Source organism: Desmodus rotundus, chromosome 6 (genome assembly GCF_022682495.2).
Source record: "Desmodus rotundus isolate HL8 chromosome 6, HLdesRot8A.1, whole genome shotgun sequence".
NCBI lineage: Eukaryota > Metazoa > Chordata > Mammalia > Chiroptera > Phyllostomidae > Desmodus > Desmodus rotundus.
This window is the reverse complement of record NC_071392.1, coordinates 15,534,404-15,560,117: the sequence shown is the minus strand read 5'-3', so window position 1 is coordinate 15,560,117 and position 25,714 is coordinate 15,534,404. Positions and strand designations below refer to the sequence as shown.

The 25,714-nt window shown below is 43.0% G+C and overlaps 1 protein-coding gene across 3 annotated transcripts in view; it reads right to left on the bottom strand.

The window, feature by feature from the left end:
• Positions 1–25,714, bottom strand: part of RAPGEF5 (Rap guanine nucleotide exchange factor 5) — a 223,436-nt gene that overhangs the window by 167,130 nt on the left and 30,592 nt on the right. For all 3 annotated transcript variants that reach the window (XR_011651308.1, XM_053927359.2, XM_053927360.2), the window contains exons 2-5: positions 8,979–9,029; positions 7,108–7,214; positions 3,311–3,432; positions 1,661–1,829 (exon numbers count right to left, since the gene is read on the bottom strand). Coding sequence is in view for 2 of the 3 variants with exons in the window: in XM_053927359.2 (XP_053783334.1) it covers positions 1,661–1,829; positions 3,311–3,432; positions 7,108–7,214; positions 8,979–9,029 (449 nt within the window). In the remaining variant the exon portion in view is untranslated. The remainder of the gene's footprint in view (positions 1–1,660; positions 1,830–3,310; positions 3,433–7,107; positions 7,215–8,978; positions 9,030–25,714) is intronic.

The window sequence follows — 25,714 nt, the reverse complement described above, 5'->3', positions numbered from 1 at the left end:
AAGACTCAAATAAAACATTTTCATTCTTAGAACTTGGGGCAGACGTAGGATTTCCCTGTATGCGAGGTTATCTCACCCATTGGCATTACAATCTGCTCTCGGAGTGGAGAGAAAGGATCTAGAATATAAAGACTGCTGGCCAGTTGCCCTTCTGCCCCCCGTTCACCTAGCTATGCCCGTGGGGACGCCCCCAGTTCCATGCTGAAATCAGGACAGGAAAGGTTAAGAGCCGCCTAAGTATGCCAGGGCCTGAAGGGAGTCACAGCCACCTCTCGCTTAGAAAGCATACCTCTCCTTCTTAGAAAGCCTGTTCGAGTTTATTGAAATGCTCCTTGACTTTTCTCAGGAAGCTTCTGACCTATATTAAACGCATATCACACTAGAGAACAATTTGCATACTTAGACAACTGAGTGGGGAATTCTGTTTGAAGTTTGCTTTGCCGTGGCAAGGTCCTCCATAAACAGTGGTGGCGAACTGATAACCATGTCAGAGCCAGTCTAACATTTTTATAGCTTCTGCTTATAACATCTCAGAAAAGGGGCTCGGATGGCCCCCGTAACTCCTGGGGACCTGGGAGCAGGTGTTAAAAGCAAGGGCATTAAAGCTAGACAGACAAGCACTGAAACCCTCAACACTCCGCTTGGGTGACCCTGGACATGTTACCTGACTTCCATGCTTTGGTTGCCTCACTTACAAAAGAGGAAAAACAGCAGTCACTGTCTCCAAGGAGTCATCTTCATCTGAAGATGAAACAAGGAATATAGAACATTGAGCGTACTTCCTGGTATAAAATGTGTTCTCTGCCATCAACCCTTCCATGAGCACAATGCCTCACCAGTGACCTGACATTTATGTTTCCAAAAGCCTGTGTTAACTGTTGCAGCCTAAATTGTCATTTTTGAACAAGGGTACCTTATCTTTGGTACAGCTGTAGGTGTTTCTTATCCACGAGATGACGGTACTACTACTGGCCCTGGTGATCTCATTGAACTGAGAGAGCCAACAGTTCAGGAATGCGTTCTGAGAAGTCGGTATGTAAAAGCCATTAGCTGACATCCTCCATCTGCAGTGCTCTGGACTGGAGGAAGCTTGTCACTGACGGTGGGGACAAAGGCAGGTCAGCTTCGCCCTGTCGCGACAAGTCCTTTTCCCCAAGCCTTCTCTCACAGTTCATTTTAACTCATTTTAATCATACAATGACTCAGTAATTTCATGTGATAATGACTCATGTGTTTTAATTCGCCAAATGTTGCTTCTCGATCATTTTCAGAAGGGTCTGTTGAGCTCTTTCTTAGGAAAGTCAAGGCTTGGGTAGTGGATAAGATACAAGATACTGTTTTATTCTCGACCCAAGCCAAATCATGTTTGTTACTAATTTAGGTCATCTACTCAAATAGCAACAATTAAATAAGGCGCAGCACGGTGTGGCTGGCAAGGCGCGGACTTCTGGAGTTTGCATACTGGTTCAGTCATTTATTAGCTGATTTAATTTTTAAAAATTTATTTTACCTTTCTGAACTTGCATCTGAGAAATGGGATCAGAACAACTACCTTTTAACGGAGACAGAAATCTTAAAGAGCAAAGCACGGGCCCTAGACACAGCAAATGTTCTTAAAATGACGGCAGTTTAACCCCAGAAGAAAGCAGCACCGACTCACAGCTCACAGAGGCCGGCCCTGGCGGGCAGGAGAGGCACCAGCCGCAGCAACAGTCTGACTCCGTTCTGCCATTCGTCTTCTCTTTCAAATTCACAGTACAAGTAGCTACACTCGTCCGATGAAAACTGATAGAAAACATAGGTATCTTGAAAGTATAAATGCTGGTCCACTGTTGGAAACAAAAAAGATCTGGATCAGTTTTCCAATGTATATTATGTAGAGAGTCGCAAACCAAATACTAAACTGAAAGCAGTACTGATGTACTAGGGAGAAGCCAGGGGTGGGACTCTAATTATACATCCTAAGTCCACTCGTGGTCACAATCCCAGTGAACTAAAAGGGATTTACTGACCAATCTACTTCTATTACTTGAAGCTTTGGCCAACATATTCAAATATATTTTATAGTTTTTCTGCTTTAGGGACAGGTGAAATTCAAAGTAATTCGAAGATAGTGGGAAGAAAAACTTTTTCAATGTCTCAAGGAAAACTAATACATGTAATTACTTCAGTGTTACAAAAATACAACACGATGTCGAGTTTCAATCAGTGGTTCTCAACCAGGGTAACTGCCCCCAGGGCACATCTGGCAATGTTTGGAGGTATTTCCGGTTGTTACAGCTAGGGGGTGCTATTGGCATCTGGTGCATAGAAGAAATGCTATTACACACTCCGTATTGTACAGGACATGCTCCTACAACTAAGAATGATCTAACCCAAAATATCAACACTACCAAGGTTGGGAAACACCGTGGTAAAGGAATCAGAACTGGAGATTTTTCCAAAAAATATTAACACAATGTTTATATTAATGCTAACATTAACAAAATGTTGTGTTGAACTCACAAGCAAGCTGATAACATTCCTCAAAGGTAGCTTACTGATCTTATAAATAAGAGTATCGAGTGCTAGGCATCGTGAACTCACTAAGTTTAATTACTCCCTCACCCCCATCTATACAGCTCTTCCACAGCGGGACTTGGGCTTTGCCTTTCTCAACTTCACTATGTTCTCTGGCCCTCAATACTTATTACCTATAGAGAAAAAGGGCTTCACAGTGACCAACCAGCCCCTGTGTGATAGAGCTAAATAAAAATCCAGATTGCTTTACTCCTATTCCTCAATTCACTGGGCTCAACGAAGAAAACAGGTATCAACCATCTTTTTAGGTTCTAGTTAACATCAATTTTCTGATCTGTTTAAACAGCTGATGTTCATAGGTCATATCTCTTAACTGTTCATGATTACTTAGTCAATCAAAATGGCATATACATTCCACTCATAAAATCAGCTTCTGATGATAATTCTAAGTACAGCAAGATAACTTACACATTTAGGGCAACTAAAGGTGTCACTAATTTAAAAAATAAACGTGTGAGCAGCAGTTGGAGTAGAGAAAGGGGGGCGGTAAGTGAGAGACTCGATGGCTGATGTTTGTGAATCAGCAGGTACCTAATTATTTTTACAAAAGGTGTGAGAGAAATAACAATCAAAACATGACTTGCCACTTTTATTTATAATAAATAAATGCAAATATTTACCTGCAAAAGCAATTTCCATCCAGACTGTAACATCCTCTAGAAAGCCAGTATATTTTGGTCTGGTAGATTAATAAACTAATGATGCTTTGCCTTTAAAACGTGACACTAACCTGAAGACATGATTCCCATATCCAGCAGGAGCTGCCAGACCCCGACGGCCATGGGCCTGCACTGGACAAAAGGGCAGTGTTCCAGGAGCCAGTCCACCAGTTCTGACCCAACGCAGCTTCTCCTGGGCAAACACAAAGCCATTCACATGAGACATTGTTGCTACTCACTTGCCCAAAAATTGATATTTAATATCATCCCTCTCATGTGCGTGCTTTTTTAAACAAGTGACTCAATAATAAATGGCATATACCGCTTATTCATCTTTCAGATTTCAGCTCAAATATCACTTCCTTAGAGCAACTTGGACACAAATCCTCTCATACTTTTTCTTCATGTCACCTAACATTTAATAATCATACATCTTTCTGAATGGATAACATCTGCTTTCCCCACTGAATAATTTTCAGTAGAGAACAAGGACTATGTGTAATTCACTATTAAACCCCAAAACATAGGACAGTCCAGGTACACAGTAAGCTCTCAAAACCTGTAAGTTTGAATAAATGAAAGTAGAAATGTACCAGTCCTTTATATAAAGACAATGCTGCTGCCTGGGTAAGACAAGTACCTCACGCTGGTGGCGATAAACTTGGGTTAATCGTTCATAGATATTCATCTCATCTCTTTCATAAGAACAAAATAATTCTGAGAAGGCTAGACAAAATTGGGATCACAGTGAGTGGTGTAGAATTTTGTTTGCTACTGTTCAAATATTAAACCCTAAAATTTGTCTCAAAGAACAATAAATTGAACGGTGAATCTTTTTAGTATAATCTAAGCAACCTAACTAAGCAACCTAGATCATAAACCCGCAGACCCAGAAGTGTGGGAAGGATTCCACTACCCGCACACATAAGATACTCTCTGTAATCTGTCTTAAAATATACAACTATGTTCAAAGAATACTGCAATCTTAGCATCACAAAAAGTATCTTCCTGCCTACTTTTCCATCTTTATCAGCCTGTGATGAAAAACCAAAGGAAGAAAACATTCTGAAAAATGGTTTTCCACTTGGAGAAATTTCATTGAATCTCACTTTCCCTTATGAGAAACTCACCAAAAACATTTTTTTAATGATATATCATATAAATGGCTATGTTTAGTCTATATTTGCTACTTAAGGACCCAAAGATGTCACCTTTATCTGTATTCCTAAAGCAGAAAAACATTGCCATCCCCTGTGACTGGCATAGGCACAAACACCTAGAGATCACACAGTAACCAACAACAGGAAAAAATGCCAGGAGGGGCAACACTTTCTGGGGTAAAGAAAAAAGTGAGTTTTTCTGCTGAGATATTTGATCAAATATTCTAGTTTTTGATAATGCATCACTTTTTTTTTTTGGTACAGTGTCACTATTTGAAAGATACTCAATTAGGGTAATACTAGACATGTTTAATTGCAGGTTAGCATTAAGACATTTAAAAGATTAACAGTCAAATAAATAAGTGTGTTTTTTTAAACAAAATGAGAAAACAGATCACAACAAAACAGGCAATTAGGCCAATATTAACTTCTAATTCTATAGGACAGCTTTCATGTTAAAGGCTCAAAGTGTTAATTAATTCCTCAACACCTCTGTCAATTAGCCAGCATCTTCCAACTAATTGCTTGCAGCAGTTATAGCAGAGATTAAACACTGTATCGTTTTTAATCCCTATTCTCAGAACAATACAGCTCCTCAGCCTACTCTCTGTCCCATAAAAGGACACAATGAAACAGTTTCTGAATAAACTAAACTGCCAAGCTGCACAAGGTGTGTGTGCGTGTGTGTTCACAGGTGATGTGGAAGGAACCTCTCAGACCAGGGCTTCCCAAAATCAGTATGGCTGGGCGGGGCCTGAGAGTCCTCAGTTGTGACGGACTCCCCAGTGATGCTGGTGACCACAAACCCCGCCCCCATTCCCACCCCCTAGCTCTACCTGGTCACGGGAGGAGCTCACTCTGCTTGGGGGGCAGGGCTGAGGCAATATGCTGAAACATTGTACTGCCCTGATACTAGTTAACAATGAGGTGAGCTGCCTCTGCCTTTAACTCTTATTCCTCGGACCTCTGACCAGGCCTGCAACAATCCGGTTAAAATACTCAGATCCACGGGATTTAAGGGAAAGCTGGATGGAAGAAAACAGAGACGGCTGGAAGGCAGCAGTCTGCATATGACAGCAGTTTGGACTCCCCGTGTGTTTTCAGTTTTGTATCCAGACATGGTTCTGCGAACGCGTGGCCCTAACCACCGCAGCGCACGAGGTAGGAACACTGACACGGAGGTGACTGGCTGCCAGCTATAATGCTGCAATAAAGCCTTATGTTAACAATCTCTGGGGCGGAACATTTAATATCTCTTAGCTTCCTTCTGTCTCTGGTTACATTTTTAGCAATTGATTCATGGTGGTGTAGAAACAATCTCCATTTTGAATATAAATGGGGTGAAAGTATTCAGGGACCAGTTTTGAAAGTAATCTCATGGGATACATGGGGGTACTTTACCTCAATTTTCTACCAGTCCCAGGAGGATGATCCATACTGGGCCACCACATTAGCACTTTGTCTTTATACCCAGAACATTGATCAGTCCTTAAATTCTAAAAGAAAGGAGGTTCTGGCCTGACCATAGGGAATCCGAAATAGCAAAACACATGCTCTCTCTCTATTCTGTTCCCACCAGTACGTTCTAATGTGGATAGATGGTTCTTTTCCGTGAACCCGACCATGTACATCTCTCGGTTCTTTTTCCAGTCTGTATCCAGAGAGATCACATGAAGAAACAAAACAGAAAATGAGGGATGTTAGACATAGCCTTATGTGGTAGCTAAAATGAATCCTGTGAGCTCGCTCACAACCAAACCTAAAGACTTACACAGTTTTTGTTTAAAAAAAAGAAAAAAAATCAGACGTGTCTAAATTTAGTTAAAGAAACGCCGTTTATTCTGGGACTCTTTCCTTTTTTTTTTTGCTGTCAGTTATGCTGAATACTCTTCCTATTCTTTATGGTATTATAATCTCATTTCTATAAGAAAGAATAATGGTAAAAAATCATAGTAGTTTTTCTTTCTGTTTTATATTTGTAGTTTTCTTTTGGTATTGTTTGGTGTGATTTAATATCTTTACTTAAAATAAAAATAATAAAATTATGAAAAAAATAATAAAAAGGTGAAAATTCACTTTATCTTTAGTCTGCACCAGAAAATGAAAATGTGCTCCAAACTTTCTAAGTGACCATTCTCTTAGTCCAGCTGTACTTTAAAACTGGCCACTAACTTGCCCATTTACTCCAATGCCTCTGCCCTTATTCACTAGCCAAGGCCGAGAAAGGCTGTCCCCATGCCAACCTGCCTCCCCCACCCCAGCACCCAAGGAGCATGCTGACTCTCACCTGGCAAGTGCAGCCACAGTTCTCTCAGCCCATGGACTTCCAAGGACTCCTCCCTGAGCCTTGATAAGGCCCCTGAAGAGGGGACCTATATTTACTAATGTCCCGGGGCAGCACGTGTCCAGTAAAATTATTGTAAGATATCCCATCTCAGAGAAAGCAGAGGCTTTCTCAAAACCCCCCACACTTGCAGATTCCAGACCCTAACTTCAGAACCAGCGGGCCAACTGCCGACAAACACTTAGCTCAGTTTAGAGAAGAGATAAGTCACCACCAGTGTCCCAAAAGGACACTTCAAACAGACAACCGACCCCTCCAACTACTGAAGCAGCCTGTCTCTCTGTGATCAAGGTTATGATTTTAACACAGTTGTTTTTTTTTTCACAAAGAGAATTTCTGACAAGGTGTTAGAAAACTGTGTTACCTGTAAAATCCCTTGAGGTTCACTCTGTCCTTTATCAGGTCAGCTGCCTGAATGAGAATAATATTCCTCAGTGCTCTTCCCGCACACGAAGAATTCTCCCCATAAATCTATGGAAAAAACAAGCACTCACTGTACATTTAGAACAATAATGCAACAATTTGTGAGTACACTCTATGTACAATATGATGACCAAATCCATAAGCTTAAGACACTTACATGGCTTACAAACACAATTACTTTTTTTTTTTTTTTTTACTTTTGCTATTGGTTCACTTATGCTATGAAGCCATAATCTCTATTTTCCATATGCTAATCTGCTTTAACTATAATTATAAATAATCTCCTTTTACACAAAGATTTTAGTGTAAAATATCCTGTTTTTAAAATCAGAGTGTTTCTAACCATAAAGCAAAGCGAAGAATATTGTTATTATAACTCTGTCATGTGGATATCACATTCATGTAAAGGTCAGAAGATGGGAAAATAACTTCATCCTATCTGCTGAACACCGCACCAGGGTGCAATTTGATAGCAAGCTGCTGTCTGCTTTGCTTTCAGCTTCACTCAGCTGCAGAGTTCATAGTTAATTCCAAGCATCCTGATTTCATCTACTCCACGATTCCATCTAGCAGATAAAAATTTTATTTGACTTCTTTTTTTAATCTTACAGTTTGCCCATATGAGTCTCTGATTCCTGAAGATGAAGGAGGGTGTTCCTTAGATCCAGAGAGGTGTCTGTCCCTTAAGGCCCCCCCTTTCCCCGGGTTCGGCCCCTCCCCCCACAGCGTGATGCTGCTGCATAATCAAAGCAGGCCAGTGACAATGAACTGTCCTCACAGGTGAAGGTTCATGAAAATTGATACATAGCACAGGTATGCATTCACATCTGTTTACTTGTTTCTTTCCATTTTTAATTTATTATTTCTTTACTTATTTTTTATTGTTGTCATCACTATTACAGATGTCCCCGTTTTCCCCCCGTTTACTTGTTTCTTGGTGAACTCTTTTTGCACCTATGGAAGTCTGGCCATATAAAATATATATATCTTCTCTCAAAGCAAACAAATTGATAATAATTGATTATAACTTGACAGGGAACACTTTAGCCCCACCCTTATGCTTCTTTAATTTTCCTGTTATTGCCTCCTCAACACAACCTTCTGAGAAAGAGAGGGTGGAACATGATTTATTTTTAACATGTTAAAACTTAAACACACAAAACAAAACAAACTTGAACAAGTCCAATGACAGAAACTGTTATGCTAAGAGAGGTGTGTCAGGTACCAATATTCGGTCACTCAGTCATGCAAACAAAAACATGTAATGAGCCGCTATCAGGCCTCAGAAAGGGGACACAATGATGGAACGAGGCCAAAAAGGCCTCTGTTCTCACAAAGATCATGGGCTCCTGTTATTTTGAAAAATGCAACTCTTTGTTGACGGATTCTTTAACACAGTACAAAGACATCTTTTCTTACCAATCAGCATACCGTGATATTCTAGTGACATTACTACGTGTGAGTACAAATAATCCCCTTGCCAGTTTTCAGTGTAAAATATCCACTACTCTTAAAATCCAGTGTTTCCATACAGAAAATTGAGAAGATTTATAGTAAGTATTAACTCTGCTACATGGATAATGCATTCATGCAAAGGACTTGGCAGATGGGAAATATTTCTTTTCCTATCTAGTGAACATCTTGAATTATGACACAGTTATCAGGACATCTCATCTCCCTTTAGCTGCGTCGTCCCAAGTGAAGGAGATGGCATGATCAGGAGTAAAGGGGACTGCTACAACTGGAGAATTCTACATAAGGGTCTGTGAGGCACTGTTTCAGAAAATACAGTAAGAGAGAAAAGAATCGTACCTGGGAAGATGTATGTTCAAGGTATGGGTTGGAAATTCTTCTCGAGAGAGTCTATTACAAAAGAAAAAGGGAAAAATTAGAATTAAATAGAAGACGCTGTATTTAATGGCGCACTATTATGCAACAGGGAGAGACCCAGCAGTGAACTGTCCATGACAAAAGGGGAGCTTAAATCTCAAGTCATGGGCCATCGAGGGTTAGCAACGTCCTTATTCTCACTCAGGGTAAATACCACCCAGGCAACATTCGCTCCCATGGGACAAGATACGCCATTTAAACGGTTCTCGATCTACAGAGTACAAATTTAAAAAGTGCAGCAGAAATACCAGGATGTTTTTGTATTTGTCACTTCATTCTTAATTTGATTTTGATTCCATGTCTCCTTTCCCTTTCCTGTCCACTCTCAGCAGTCTAACTGGGGGTTTCATCCCCACCCACCTGCACCACCGCTTCAGCTTCACCACGGACTCCCGTACTCTCTAGTCACACCCTCTCAGACCATCCTGCAAACCTCAACCAAACAAAATTCTCTAAATTGCCCCTCAACTTACAGCGGGTCTGGTATTGCCTACGTGTGTCAACCCAACCCCCAGCCGGCCCGCTGGGCCTACCTCAGTCTGCCGCCAGCAGGGTTCTAGTATCTACTTCCCATCTCTCTGCCTGGCTCCTTGATTTTTAAGACTGTACTCATCAGAAGAGCCTGGGACTCATATGCTGCCTCTGCACACACCAGTTTCCCCGCTGGAGAGCCCTCCGTCTTCCCTGATCCTTTCCTGAAAGCCACCAGACTGTGAAGCCCAGGTTGGTGCAGTCACCTCCGAGGCAAAGCTCCTCTGACCCACCCCAGTTCACTAGGGTTTGTCCATCTTTGTTTTTTTGACTGTACATGAGGCAGCTCCTGGGTGCTCTGCATAGTCGGTTGTCTCACTGTGCGTGTGCATTTGCCCCAACTAATCCATACGCTCCTGGAGAGAGGACAGGCAGTTTACACTGCTTTGCTTTCACAGCCTCTATCTACCACAGCGCTGTTTATTTTCCTATTCACTTATTTGTAGATATTTATGTCTCCATATCACTAATGTAGGAGCTACTTTTTCCCACCTAACAATCCAGAATGCAGCACCAGCACCCACACAAGCTTTAGCACAATAAAGAATTATTACCATTTCCCACTGAAGTATAGGAAAAAGAACAGAGGAACTAATATTCCCTGCGCTTTTAGCCTACGTTTTAAAAGCTTCTTACACCTCTAGTTCCTAAGCTTGCTGTCTTTTCAGACCCCATAGCTTTTAGTCTGCTGCCTCCACTTCTTAGAATTTGCAAAATTTACACAACATACCCTGCCAATCATCATCGCTTTCCAGCATATGAACCTTCTACCGGAATTTAATACAAGACAGAATTCCCATTCTGCCTCTTGCTCACTCCACACGCCTCCCACACTTCTTATCTTCTTATTAAACTAAAATAGATAAATAGACTCTTTACCTAAAAATGCCAATTGGTACACTCTGCTAAAGATTTGCAATGGCTTCAAAGAAAATGAAATTCATAAGGTAGACAGGCCATTTTAAATTCCCATGTATAAATAAAACATCCACCTACCCTTTCCGGTCTAGTCTATACATACTTCCAATTGCTCTTCCTAGGCCTTCTGTCATCCGAGGCTTGGTAATGTATTCACTTATTGAAATACTGAACCACTTAAAATTTGTATATGCACCAAATTTATAATTTGAAGATGAATCATCAAGATAAGTGATTTTCCCCCCCTCAACACAGAGACTTTTAAAAATCAATATGGCAGGCCAGGACTGACAATCTTTACTACTCATCTAATCGCTTGAATCAGCACAGAAAAGCAAATACTTCCTACGATCTAGTTAAAAAGAGAGTGTTTAGGTAAATAAGTTCTAAAGAACGAAGCAGGGAAACAAAAGAAAGCAAACCACTTCCTTTCTCTCCGCCAACCTGAATCTGGCTCTCTCAACACTAGTCTGTTCACTCACACAATCCCACTTCCCAGCAGCTTCCCCCTGGACGGCTTGTTTGAAAAGATTGGTAAATTGAGTAAGTAAAGGGATGGGATTCTTCCATGCTGACTAGATAACAGTGTTAGATAAGCTAGTAGCCCGCAGGGAATCCACAAGAGCAACCTGAGAACTGCCTCCCCAGGACACAATACCTGGATCTGTTGTCAGAGCCTCCTGCGAAGCCCTCTCTAACTGGACCCAGGGGGGCTCTGTTTGATCAAGGCTCTAAGAAGGCAGCTCTCAAACTCAGCTGGGTCGGGGAAGCCACAGAGCTCTCTGCAGAGCCCTCCCTGTAAAGTGCTCGTTATTGTTAAACTTAAAATAACTACCATAACTCTGTACTTTTTTTAGAGGTCACTCTATATAAGTTGTAAAAGTAGCAAGTGCCAAAGACTTAACGAAAGAAGAACGTGGAGGGATAATCCGTTACCTCATTTTTAACAGGTATGGGGAAAGGCTTGTTGCCTAATTTCATCAGTGGAACACCGCGGGCCAACTTACAGGAAGCCAAGAGTCCCTGCTCTAAAGCACCTCCCAAACTGCTCTCTCAGCACCTACCTGAAGGGCCGTTCCAAGAACCCCCTTGAAACGCACCTCCTTCCTTTTCAGTCACTCTCTCTAATATGTTGTAGAGTGCTGAGCTGTGTTCATCCTATCTTTGAATCCCTTGGTTTTATTTCTCCTCTCAGGATTCAAGGGCTTCATCTAATTGCTCCTATGGTGACTAACTTCCATTCATTCCACGACTACTTAGGAAGCCCCCACCGAGCTCCTCGCCAGGCACCGAGGGAGCTTCCACAAACATACATATGAACACGATGTTGGCTCATCCTGATTTAGGAACCCACTTACCAGAAGACATGGATCTAAAGAACACTGTGTACCCATGAATTCTCTTTCTTGACCCCAGTTTCCTATCAAGGTACTCTGTAACCTTGGGTGGCTGGTCCAGCTGACGCAGGGTGGCCTGCTCTAAAGGGCTCTCCCCCTCAGGCCTCAGAGACACAATGCCCAGACAAGGTAATGATTCTTCCCTGCCCCTTATTCCCAATTTCCCAGAATTACTTATGTTGGATGTAATGATTCTTTCATGAAAGACATACATACACCACAGAGAGAAGACCACTAACAGTACAAATAAAATTAGATTTTAATTCAAATTTATTTCCATTCCTTCCCATTTTAATAAACCATGAAAAAAGATTCCCTAAATGATCCTAGGCAAGCCTCATATTTTAAACATGTATTAAAAATGTACAACCCTTTAATATTCACAAACGAACTTCCAGAAAAAATAACAGCATAACTCAAAAGAATAATTGGTTAGCATATATTACCTTCATGGTTTTTTAAAGTTAGGTGCCCACTAAAGTTAAACTGTAATATCTGTGAGTCTGGGTCTGAACCAAGCATGGAACTCATTCCAGTCACTGAAAATATCAATAAACTCTACAATAGTCTTAAAGCACTTTTTTTTTTTTTAAATCAGCCCTTAAAGGACATGTCTTAATACTCTCCTTGGCTTGAGTCAAAGCACTTGGGCCACCAAGGGGAGAGAGAACGAGGAGGAGAAAGGCGGAATCACTCCAATCACCAAAGAAGTATGACCTGCTCCACCGCACGCAGGGACCAACCAGAACCACCAACTTTATTCATAACTTGAGAATTCAGTTCATGACACAACTTTCTGTCACCTTCAGCCACTGTCCTTTTCCCATTCCAGGTGATCAAGTAGGATATGAAGATGTTCAGCTAGAAAATATACTTAGATTTCTTACAATCCTAGGAAGCCATAAAGCTCAAAAGTACCTGGAGGAAACATATCTTAAAAGATTATGGACCAAAACAATCGAGGCTGTGATCTAGCAGGCTGTCCAGTGAAGCGCTAAGACCCTGGGTCCTTTTTAAGCCCCAGGATACACTTACTTCTCAATCAAAGCTTGATCGAGATTGAAAGGGCAGAATCCCAGCCTGTATTTTGGCTGGAGACTTACACGGTCATCCCAAGTTAAGCACAGACGATGCCAACTGAAGACATGAACCAAATGAGGCACTGGAAAGGCAGGTCGTTCGGCCACAACTCCCACTGCCACTTCCCCAAGGAACACGCTCCCAACAGCCAGGCCCAGCCACAGGGCCGCTTGTAATATCGTCTCGACACAGTCTGGCCACATCAAAGTCCATTTTGTTCTTGAAATCACGCTTCTGTGGCACTCGGGTATGTTAAGAAAATGGAATGAAAGGGAAGGTTGGCGGAGAGGCTTACTGAGCACTTCCCTTGTCTTAAGCACTTTCCCATACTAGTAACTGCACTCACCTACTCCTATTTCTATGGACAAGAGGCCTGAGGGTGAGAGAAATTAAGGAACTTACTTAAGGTCCCAGAAGGGACGGACCCCAAAGCTACCCCTCTCCTATAACATGCTGCACATCATTAAATCATTAATAACTGCAAGTAGGTGCTAGAAGTCGTGCTAAACATTTTACATGCAACGTATCACTTAACCCTTGAAAAACTATCAGGTAGGCACTATTATTACCCCCTTTTTGCAGATGACAAAACTAAAAGAGGTCAAGAAATTCACCTGAGTTTGCAACTGAAGCCTGTCTTTAGTTACTGCCCCACATATGTACCTTCTAACTTAGAAAGTGGTGACTTGGGAGGGAAATGACAAGGGAGTGTGTCTAACTGCATGAAGAAGTCACAAGCAGTAGATCTAGTAGTTCTCAACCCTGGGTATGAACTAGAACCTTCGGGGAAACTAAAACAAACAAACAAAAGCCAAACAGGTATTTAGGTCTCACCCCAGACCCACAGAATTGGAACCCCTTAGGAGCAGAGCCTGCCGGGTTTTGCCAATCTCCCCAGGTAGTTCTAACGCAGGTTTGAGAGAAACTGTCCAAATCTGTGGTTGAAACTGTCAGTTCAAACCTCTCATCATCCACTTCAGCTATGAGGCCTGGAGCACTCCACAAACACCGCCTCGGTGCCACTCCAGGCTGCGTTCCGGACACGGTGGAGGGGTAAGTCATCTGACTCACAACACCAGGCTTTGCGGCGGAGCTTCTAAGTCTGGCTGGTGTAGAACAAAGAGCCAGTGTTCCAGTCAATCCCACCTTGCACCTGTTCACGTGGCATGTTTTCTACAGAGCCCAGCCCAGACACAGCCCTAAGCCAAGATACCTTCGTGTCTGCAGAGCGGCACAGCACCTACACGCCTTCCGAAAGGGCATACCCTTCCAGCGGCATCCACAGCGTTAAGCTTTACTCTTGCTTCCCGTTACTGAAGTACCTTCTTCTAGTATAAACATGTTTGCCCCACTTAAAAGCTAAAGTAGAAAATCAAAGTGGGTTCTAAGCATACTTATAAATATTTCACAATCGTGCCTGCCTAGGGACACAAATCAGCAAGAACCAGCAGCTTCTGGGAAATACTATGCACAACAGGAACAGCAGAAACAAACCCAAAGCGTCATCAACTCGATGTCATCCGGTCCTTGGGAAAACACCGTTCTTCTCACTGTGTTGACAAACAAGCAAACACTTTTGCCTAACAAGGTGGGCTTCCTTGGTTAATGCAATCACAGAAAAGCCTTTAAAATTTAGGAATCAAGTCACTAAAGATTTGGATCAAGAGTCAAATTAACAAGCTTACACATCTCTACTTTTTACTGAATCCTTGACTTGTATCAACACCAACCCACAGGCACCCCTGGACTGCAAGATGAGCCCTTTCCACAACAGCCACCGTGAAGAAGCTCCCGCTAGCCAAGTCTGGAACAATCTGAGCAGCAAACTAATTAAAGTATTACATTAAAACTCATCGAATGAATATCCATGCGTACACGCAGACACAAATAATTGAATAAATAAATGTTTGGGGAGATGCAGCTCTTCCTTATGGAATAATTCTAATTACTCAATATAATAATTTTAAAAAAAAAACAGAAAACCACCATTAGGCAAACACCACAGCACGAAATGATGCAGACAAGAATCATCAATGGGCCCTGGCTGGTGTGGCTCAGTGGACTGAGTGCCAGCCTGTGAACTAAAGGATCACAGATTCGATTCCCAGTGAGGACACAGGCCTGGGTAGTGGGCCAGGCCCCCAGTAGGGGGCACACAGGAGGCAACCACACATTGATGTTTCTCTCCCTGTCTTTCCCCTTCCCTTCCCCCTCTCTAAAAATAAATAAATAAAATCTTTAAAAAAAAGAATCATCAATGGATACCAAAACGAGTGGGAAAGTATAATGAGATACAGGATATAGACACAGTATAATGAGATATGTCATCTCATGGTGTCTCCCCACAGGATGTGAATTAGCACAGAGAAAACATAATAACTTCTCAGTGGAAATTAGCAGACATCACCTTAACAATGTGATAGAAATTATTACTAATCATGAGACACGTTGACATCATTTGCCTGCTGATCTGATACACTGATAAAAGACACTTCTATGGTAGTTTTGTCAAGATGGACACCTGAAGTTAATGAGAAAACATCAGACAACTCCAAACTGGGGGTCACTCTTCCACATAACTAGACTGTACTCTGTAAAAGTGGCCAAGGTTATGAGACACACATACACGCCCACACAAACACCAAACAAAACCAAACACGAAACACCTGAGGGGCTACCTCCGACTGAAAGAGAGTGATGGAAGCTGAGAAAGAAACCACTGGCCACGCTGGCCGAGGATAAGGACCTGAGTGGGACAACGGGCAAAATTCGACGAGTTCCGTATTGGAGCACACTGTTAACGTTGGTTTCCCAAGTGTGCTGTGAGTACAACGGAACGCTCTCTGTATTATTTGTACATTTTTTAAGTCCCAAATCGTTTCAAAATGAAAAGTTAAACAAAAAAGTAATGGCCTCCTTCCTCCCCACAAATAAAGTCTCAAAAAAAATTCAAATACTGTTTCAAAAGGCAGCATCTACTTCCTGCTAAAAGCTGAATGGCCTTCCGCATTTTAGCTCAGGCTGTGCGTCAGAATGACCTCCTTGCCCCCTGCCCACTCTGGCCTCCCGCACCTTCTACAAATCAGAATAATCTTCCTAACACATCCTCCCGCATCACCTTGTTTTGAAGAAATAAAATCGTTATCTAAGAACAAACACAGTCCACTTTTCCTGAGCGCTCCCAGACGATGCTCCAAGTCTTCACCTGAGCGCATCCTCAGCCGAGCGCTTGCCGTGACCTCCGAGGCCTGCATTTCTCTCTACATTCCCGGATCCCGCTCTTCCTCCGATTCACAGAAATGCTGCAAGCAGCCTGCCCACGCCCCAAGCCTCCCATGATTTCTCTCCTCCCTCTACCACATGTATTTGCCACTGAAACAGGACGTCTCCGGGCTCCACTGCATGTGTACGCTGTCCCTCCTCAACCAGCATCAGAAGCCCCAGAGGGACTCGGGCCTCTGGGGATCCAGGGCCTCCCCCAGTGTGTCGCAGGGCTGGCCGCTGCTCCAGTGCCACACGGCCAGAGGACCCAGACTCTCGGGCCACGTGGGAAACATGGCGTTACCACCTCGAAACCTACGAAACCCTTTGCCGCCTCTGCCACCACCGTTCCTGTCACTCCTCAACCCTGTCTCTTAAGTGGTCATGCGTGGGGCGATGTGTACGGAGCACGCAGCAAGTCCTTACTTAATGTTATTGATAGGTTTTTGGAAACTGTGACTTTAAGATAAATGAAATATAATCCATATGATTTTACTTTTATGTGGAATCTCAAGAACAACATAAATGCACAAACAAAACAGAAACAGACTCGTAGGTACAGAGAATAGCCAGAGGGGAGGGAAGTTGAGGGGCTGGGTGAAAAAGGTGAAGGCATTAAGAAGCACAAATTGGGAGTGACGAACAGTCACAGGACGCAATGTGGTACAGGACAGAGACTACGGGCAATAACATTGTAATGACTATGAATGGTGCCAGCTGCGGGCTGGAAACATCTGAGGGGGGGGACACCTTGTAAAGTACACGATTGTCTAACCATGATGCTGTGCTCCTGAAACGAATATAAGATAATATCGAATGTAAACTGTAATTGAAAATTTTTTTTAAATAAGAAAAAAATATATAATAAAACCAACTTTCCCATAGGCTAATTGATATAAACAAAGATTCCTATGGTATATTCTGGTCACAAAAATGTCACCAAACTCCTAAATCAAGATCCAAAACACTTGTAATGTTAAACATTAAAGTAGTTATGAGCTAGATGCACATTTAAAAAAGATTAATAAGAACAAATAAGAGGATGTTTTTCCAACCTGAGGAGTCCAGGTCAGGGTGACCAGCGCCGGTCCTGACAGCTCAGGGCCCACGGTGAGACCCAGACAGGGCACCCTTCCACCACAGGGCCACTCACACCCACAGCACTTAGGCTGCTGCCAGTCAGACACGCCAGTTGTCCTCACTCGGACAGCTTCGGGGGTGGAGGGAACCCAGGGCACCCGGAGAAAACCCACGCAGACATGGGGGAGTGCGCAAGGGCCACACACACAGTAGCCCTGGGCCATCGTTCACTTTTTTTCCTCATCAGCATCACAATGAAATGAGGTCTAATGACATAACTTTATTCAAGGACCTGCTGTACATTTTTACACCCTGAATAATTTATGTGCTTGTTTTAAAATGTAAAGATCCACTTCAATACCAGTTAATTCCTTATAATGAAAAGCATTTCAGTTAAGTCACTGGGGTCTTCTAGAGGGACAATGTTCACTTTTCCTTTCCTCCATTACTGGCAAGCCAGAAGTGAGCAAAGAAATACACTTTGAGGTAGCCACCATTCTTCCCTTCTTTGACTCTGGAAATAAATCTACATAAAGTTCTGAGCGCGGTAAAACAATGAAGGTGATAATATACCTTCTTCCAGCAGAAGGAATATTTATGAAATGACCTCTGATTTTTATTTCTCAGTTACCCAACTAAGGCATACAAAGAACCTTGAAAATGTACCACCACAAAGGACAACCTGAAGTCACGGGGCCCATTCCACGGCCTTCCTCTAAATGTAGCCAGGTGGGAGCCAGATCTGATGTGCGCACTGCAGCCTACAGGCCCCACCCCTGCCACCTGGTTTTCACAAGGTTTTACTGGAACACAGCTGTGCCCATCTGTTTACATAGAGGCTCTGTTTTCCCGCCAAAAATATTCACTATCTCAACGTTTGCAGAAAAAGTTTTCCAATCCCGGTAGGTGATCAATTCTTATAGAGCAAGAAGCGCTCTACAATCTCCCTAGCAATGTATTCCAGCGCTGAACAGTTATTGATGAGAACTGCTTTTCATTTTGAACCAAATTATCTCCCACTACAATTTAAGATTATTTCCTCCAAAACTGCTTAAGGCACATTTCCATCTTCACTTACATATCACTTAAAAGCAAGGAATAGATCAAAACAATTTTTTGGCTTCCAAAATTAAAACAAAGAAGGAGCGATGAGTTTCACTCATCCTTTCAAACTAGGGATTTCACAAGGTAGGCAAATCCAGACGACACAAAACTGATCCAAGGGCGAAATGCACAGAAGGACTGGCCCATCCAAGAACACGTGCTTTCAAACATCTGACTCTTGCACAGTGCTCTCCCTGCCCGAAATGCCCTACTCCTTTTATACATTTAAGTTTGCATATAGTTCGTGTTAACATGCATTCGTATGCTCCAATCTCCTTAGAATTGCTCTTTTATCTACATCCAAAGCACTTTAAACTCCAGACACTTACTTACATTTGGATTTCCCCTAATTCATTGTAAGAGTCTTTTTTCTCTTTAATTTTAGAGAGAGGGGAAGGGAGGGAAAAGGACAAGGGGAGAAACTCCGCCTGGCGGCCTCCTGCAAGTGCCCCGACCAGGGACTGAGCATGGATACTCAGGCGCGTGCCCTGACCAGGGATCATCAAAACAGCAACCTCTCTCGCTTTGCCAGACGACACCCAGCGAACTGAGTAGGCCAGCCAGGGCTGTAAGAATCTCAAAGACAGCGTCTAAACAGTCACCTCACATTTATAATGTCCAGAGCATCTAACATGATTCACTGCATACCGTTAATTCTCTTTAAGTGTTTGGGAAAATCCAGCTCCTTGGACACTTTATTTAGCTCTTTACATTATGGACTTTATAGCTCCTTCCTGAGCACCACCCTGTCTGGTGGCTAACAGCCACGCTCTGAATTTACGTCGTCAGATTCAAAGCCCATCTGTACCACTTAGAAGCTATGTGCCCTTGGACAAGTTATTGAACTTCCCTGTGCCTCTGTTTCCACCTCCTTACATGGGAGAAATAAAATCTCCTCATGAGGTTGTTGTAAGGATTAAATGAATTAAAACTGTGGTTCTCAAACTTCAGATGCATTGCCGGGCCCCATCTCCAGAAGTCTGGGCAAGGCCCGTGAATCTGCAGAAGCACCGACTCAAAAACCTTTTTTGAAGAGAACTTAGAACAGTGTCTGCTGAATTGTAAGTGCTCAGCAAATGTTACCTGTGGTTGAGCGCTCAGCAAACTCACCTATCATTTGGGACATGAATGTGGCCCTCCTCCACTATATTGTACACTTCTCGCAGGGACAGGGCTGTATCTTTTTCACCCACATCCCTGGGACCCTGCAGGGTGCCTGTGACGGCAAGGCCAGGGGAGCACGGACAGGACTCTCTGCCTCTCTCCCAAGGTTCCTCCTGGTCACAAGAGAAAACAGGATTTGGGGGAAAGAAAACTGTGCTCCCAGCAACATTCCCAGGGGGTTCACATCAAGGGTCTTTTGGACACGGGCTCTTTCCTTCACCCCCCACACTCATGAGGGTTCGGTCCCACGTCCCACACTCAGGAGTCTGGACGAGCTCAGTCAGAACAAATCAGCTTTTATAAGGGTCTTGGGACCACAGTCGGTTCCCAAATGGGAACAGGATCTCTACGGGCTTCTGTCAAAGGTAGCAACCTGCCAGCACCACTGTCTAAAATTCAAGGTACAGCCAATTGTTATATAAACAAAGGTTTTACCTGGATACTGGCATTCATTCTCAATTGGTACTGTCTTACCTTCCTTAGTGCTCCAAAATCTTTTAGTTAGTAACTCCTTTTAGGATTTGAGAGGATCTATTGACCTTAGCAGTCTACAGTAGCAATAGCCACCTCACAAGAACCAGGACCCCTGCCACACCAGGGTTTTGACGCAGATCCTCCACCATTAATAACAGCCCTCGCAGCAGTGCTGTGACCCCACGTGCAGACTTTCAGGGTCACCGGGGTGGGGGTCGCTTTTCTAGCTCTCCTGAAGCCAGTTAAAGCAGGTGGGAACTCTGTCACTGCCTGTCTTGTGTAACTCCGGTTCAAAACATCATCCTCTTGATGGAGATAAGAATAGCGTCATCTCATTGGTCAGTCTTACCACTGGCCACAAGGAATAGGCTGAGGCCTTCCTTGTTTTATTTTGTTCTGATCACACCTAAAATTGTCTGCTTCGTTGGCCTTCGCGTAGTTCACAAGCCCTCCATGAGCTGGCTCCTGAGTCTTACAGGCTTGTGAAACTTTATTTACCCTGGGTCATGTATCCTCCTTTTTCTCTGTACTTGTCTTTTTAAAATCAGAGGTCCTTTGCAAGCTTACTTAAGTTTATAGCCATGCAAGATTCTTTCAGTTCTTTCTCCTTCCCTAATACATTCTAACAGCAATACTATAGAATCAGAATTTCATTCACATCTTGTTCGTACTTCCTTCTTCTGTTTCCAGAGATGACACCCTGACTATCACTTCTCTTCGTTTGTTGAAACCACATTCCACAAAGTGCAGGGTTCAAAACAGGGTCCCTTCCTCCCCAGGCTCCCACTCTAGACCAGGCAGAGCTAATCAGAATCGTGCTGGCTGATGGCGGCATGGCTGCAGGCTTACATTTTCCGATGCCTTAACACGGATTTAGATTTCCTTCCACCGCCACTGAATCACCTTCTTTCTAATCTTCCCACCAAATTATTTCTTCTAACCTGTCTAGACAGCCTTTCTTTGCTGTAATAAATCATCACAGACAGGCCGTCTTCAGATTGTTTCCCACCCTCCACCCCCCTTCTACTCTGGCACTACCACAGTCTCAGCAAATGTAAACAGTGATCCCTTCAGCCAGAATGACAAACAGAGCACATCCCCGCTGGCCGCCATCACAGCCGCCATCACGGCGTTCAGATGTTCTGGAATTCAAGGGGATTTCTAGCCTCCCTGCGGAAATCCCCCTTCCCCAGCAGAGCAGGCTTCAGCAACTGCCACTCAGGTCTCCCTGCCCATCCGGGACCTCCCGTAGAGGCTCCTGGGACGCTACTAAAGCCACCTGGCAAATGCTCCCTTCCTCAGGCCCCATCAGAGCAAATGAATACCAGATGCAGGTAAGTGATCAAAGGGGGTCTTACGCCAAGGGGGGAGGGTCTCTGGGGCGGCAGCCTTGGCGAGCTGGCACCACCAGAGCACTGCTGGGAAATACAGGTTTTCAGGTTCCATCCCAGACCCACACAATTCACAGATGAAGCGGAACAAGACCCCCACGTGAATCACATCACAGTGAAGTTTGAAAAGCGTGCATCTGTATGATCCAGATATGAAATCCTGCTTCTGCCACGAATGTTTCTAAGGCATATAAAGCCCCTGAAGATACTACAGAGATCCTCCTAAAAAAGGATCATATGGGCACAATGAGTTGTAGAGATGTTGCTCATTCTATTCTCCCTCCTTGAGGATGAAAAATGCATGCAAGCATGTTAGAGGGACTGAAGGATTCCTGCAGTAAACAAGCCTGTTTAATCTAGCATTTCTCAAACACGTCTGATCAAGGGATTTTTCAAATCTATTCATTTATTTTTATAAACATCTGTTACTACCCCAAAGCACATTTACTGGCATTAACAGAAAACATAATATTTAAAAGCTTGTCCTAAAGGAATAAAAACACAAAGTTGTATGTACACATATCTACCATAACAACTAAAAAATGTATATGGGTAAGGACTGGAAAGACTCATGGAGAAATTAACCCAGTTAGTTTAAAAAAATTTTTTTAAGTTTTACAAATACATACAGCACTTACCATGTGCTGGGCTTTGTGTTAAATGCTTATTAACTTGTTCAATCCCTTAGTTCAATGAGGTAGGCACTATCATCATCACAGTTTTACAAATGGAGATACTGGGGCAGAGACCTTGAGAAAACTACCTAAGCACGTGCACTAGTGAGGAGTAGCGACCTGATATGATTTGGCTCCAGAGTTCATGTTCTTTGTTTTTGTGATTTTTTAAGTCTTCACTCAAGAACACGTTTATTGATTTTACAGAGAGAGAAATACGGATGTGAGAGAAAAACATTGACCATTTGCCTCCCGCACACACCCCGACCAAAGATGGAACCCCCACCTAGGCGTGTGCGCTGACCCGGAATCACACCCGCAACCTTTTTGGTGTCCGGGATGCCTCTCCAACCAACTGAGCCACCCTGCCAAGGCCAGGTTTCATGTTTTTAACCACCATATTATGCTGACTCTCCAGTGATTTTTTCCCCACTAACAGTTTTTGTTGTTGTTCAGTGTTTCTATAGTAGATATTTGTTAATAAAAATCAAGAAATTTAAAAAAGAGCTTGTCCAAGAGCAGACGCACCTCCATGCAACAATTACACAGCACCGCGCTCCCCCCTCTAAACCTTCTCTGCTGGCCTGTTTACCAACGACCTTTAAGTCCATACATTAATCAGGTTTAGACGTTATGTCGCCTTCTTTTTGGTTGGGGAGGCCAAGCAGAGTCCAGCCCTGGCCCCAAAAGCAGGACATTCCACTGCCAAGATGAACAGAAAGGGAAGCAGCCAACCCCAGAGCTACCAGTCGCCCGAGGGCAGCAGCCTGTGAACGCCCACACCAACTGGACACATTTTGCCTCCTCTCTTCACTACTGTCACCAGTTCAGAGAAAAATCGCATTCAGATCCCAACTGACATGCACTCTGCTTAATAAGATCCAACGGCAACTTCAAATTCTGTGCGTTCACCCCTCCTCTTCGAGCATAATTACTGTAAGAGGTACCTGAGTTCCATTTTTAGAACTCCCTCAATTTTTGCTTTAATCAAACTTCATTTTCAACACCCACCACTGTACTCTTTCTGCTTTCTATCTGTATGAAGTTCGATAACAAACTTAACATCTTCTCCAACTTTCTCCATTTCAGCTAGAGTAAATCACAGCCCTGATTTTTTAGGAGGCCCCTTTTCAAGTATGTTAACATTGATAATCTGTTTCTAGATGAAAGCTCTATAGTTAATACAATAACCTACATTCCACAAGTAGGTGACTGAGGAATTAACTGACACAATGTATGTGAATGATAGAGGAGACCTCTTGCCAGAGTATTTTTACCTCTCACAAGGGTTTTACAATCCTTGGTTATCTAAAAACAATGTGTTGTCCTATTGCCCATACTCCCACTCCAGCTCCATCCACCGTCCTCCCCTCCCACATCCTCACCCAGGTACATGATGAAATATTATGCAGCCACTACAAATATTTAGAACTTCTAACACATGGAAATATTTTGGTGGAAAGTAGTGGCGGGGGTGGGGGGCGGGGAGGTAAGTAAAATAGAAGACAGTGAAAGGTCAACTAAAATAAGTAGAAATAGATGAGTATACCAAAATGCTAATAGCAACGAACTCTGTGTGATAGGCTACTGGTAGATCTTTGTTTCCAAAATCCAACTTTTCTATATTAAATATAGTATTTTTATAACCAGAGAAAACTACCTTAAAAGCAAGATAAAACCTACACTCATACCACTGCTCTCCACCTCCAACCTCAAAAAGAAAGGCAGAGTGACACAGATAAAAATGGCGACTATTCAAACACAAAGGATAAAGAACACGTTGACGGTCATAAAGAAACCCATAGTTAAGTCATCTCTATTGTAAGTGTGTTTATGGGTGGGGGAGAGTAAGACAAACCAAGAAGGTAAAAAGCCAAGAAGAATAGCACAGGAAAGATTCTACCCCTTCCTCCTTTCTGCTCAACGGGCTCCTTTCAGCCAGGCTCTCAGCCTGCCCCACAGGGACAGGGCCACGGAGGGGAGGCATGGAGGTGAGAGAAAAGGGGAGAGTGAAGGCAAGAAGGGACTACAGTGGGGAAATGTCAAGCAACACAGCAAGAAGGGATGGGGCAGCCCTTCCATTTCAAAATGCCTTTACCATCTATGCACAGGACATAAATTAGGCTCTGTCTGAAGTTCTTATTCTAATAACATCAATGCTCAGAGTGTCTTTTTTGTGGGGTCAAAATGCTGAAGCATTTAGGATAACTTTCTCTGGCCACTAACCTCTGAATACTCAAGAACTAACAGCATCTAAAGAAAATAATTTAGGAAGTAAATACCCCCAAGTTAAACATCAATAATTTGGGGGTTCCCAGTGGTTGAATTTAATTGTCTACACAGGTCAGAGATCAGCTTCCAGGGGAAGAATGAGAGATACACATGGATTATGTGACAGCTACATTTAATAGGTGATATGAAGGCACAAGGTCAATGTAGTTTCTAGCAAAGTCTAAACCCTGTCCTCTGCCCCGAGTGCAGGCACGGCCTTCACCACTCTTGGATACGCAAACTGCACGCCAATGTTTTTACCAGTCGTGATCCTCATCACTGGGCCAGTGGCTTCATCAGAGCCATAAGCAAGAATTTACGTTTTGACCCCAGCTTCATGGTCTGCATTGTCTATCACTTTCCTTCCTGGATCCTGAGTGACAGCTCTCCAGTTCCACAGCAGAGAATGTCTCTGGTAGTCAGAACACGCAGGTAGGGACGAAGTTCTCAACCCATGGGCGGAAAAGGGGTTTTAAAGAGCCTTTAAGTATATACTCAAGCAACTACTTTTCCACACAGATCTTTCAATGAAAGTAAGATTAAGTCACTAAGATAGTTGTTTTTAAAGCAGTTCTGAAACAAGACTGAAAACTATTTTAGAACTCACAGATAGAATGTAAAACTGAATTAGATCAAAATCCTTGCAAAAGAACACAAGATTGAAACCCTCTCATATCTGTCTCAGAGATACAGTCCTCTCTAGGGTATGGGGCCCACAGGACCTTGACATTCCTGCATTGGCTTGAGTTTGATAATATGTGGGTCACTTGGCATAAAGGCTGAGACTCCTTTGAAAGTAGTTACAAGAGATACTGACTTGACCAAGAACCTTCAAGAAAGAAGGGGACAGCAGTGAGCAAGTAGCCAAGGATCCTTCTGTTTCTGTTACATCCTTCAAGGCCAAGACTCAGATGATACTTGTGGAGTGATGGAAAAATGTGGAACACTAAAATACTGTTAAAATCCTAGGGTAAAAACACACTTATAATAAAGCTCTCGTGCTCCTCTGGCCCTACACCCACATGCGATTCCGGAGAGGGCTTGCCCAACCGTGTGAATGTGAATGCTCGACACCACTGAACTGTACGCTTAAAAATGGCTAAGAAGGTAAACTTTACGTTATTTGCATTTTATCGCAATTAAATTTTTTAAAAAACTAAACCATATTTGGTAGATTCTGAAATTCCAAATTTACTGACAAATGATAATCTCCCAAAGTAAGTAAACACAGAATAGGGCAGTCTCTAGCTTTGCCCGGCAGGGAGATGTGATGCCTTGTCAAACCTATTTCTTAATTTCAATGAGGTTTTAAA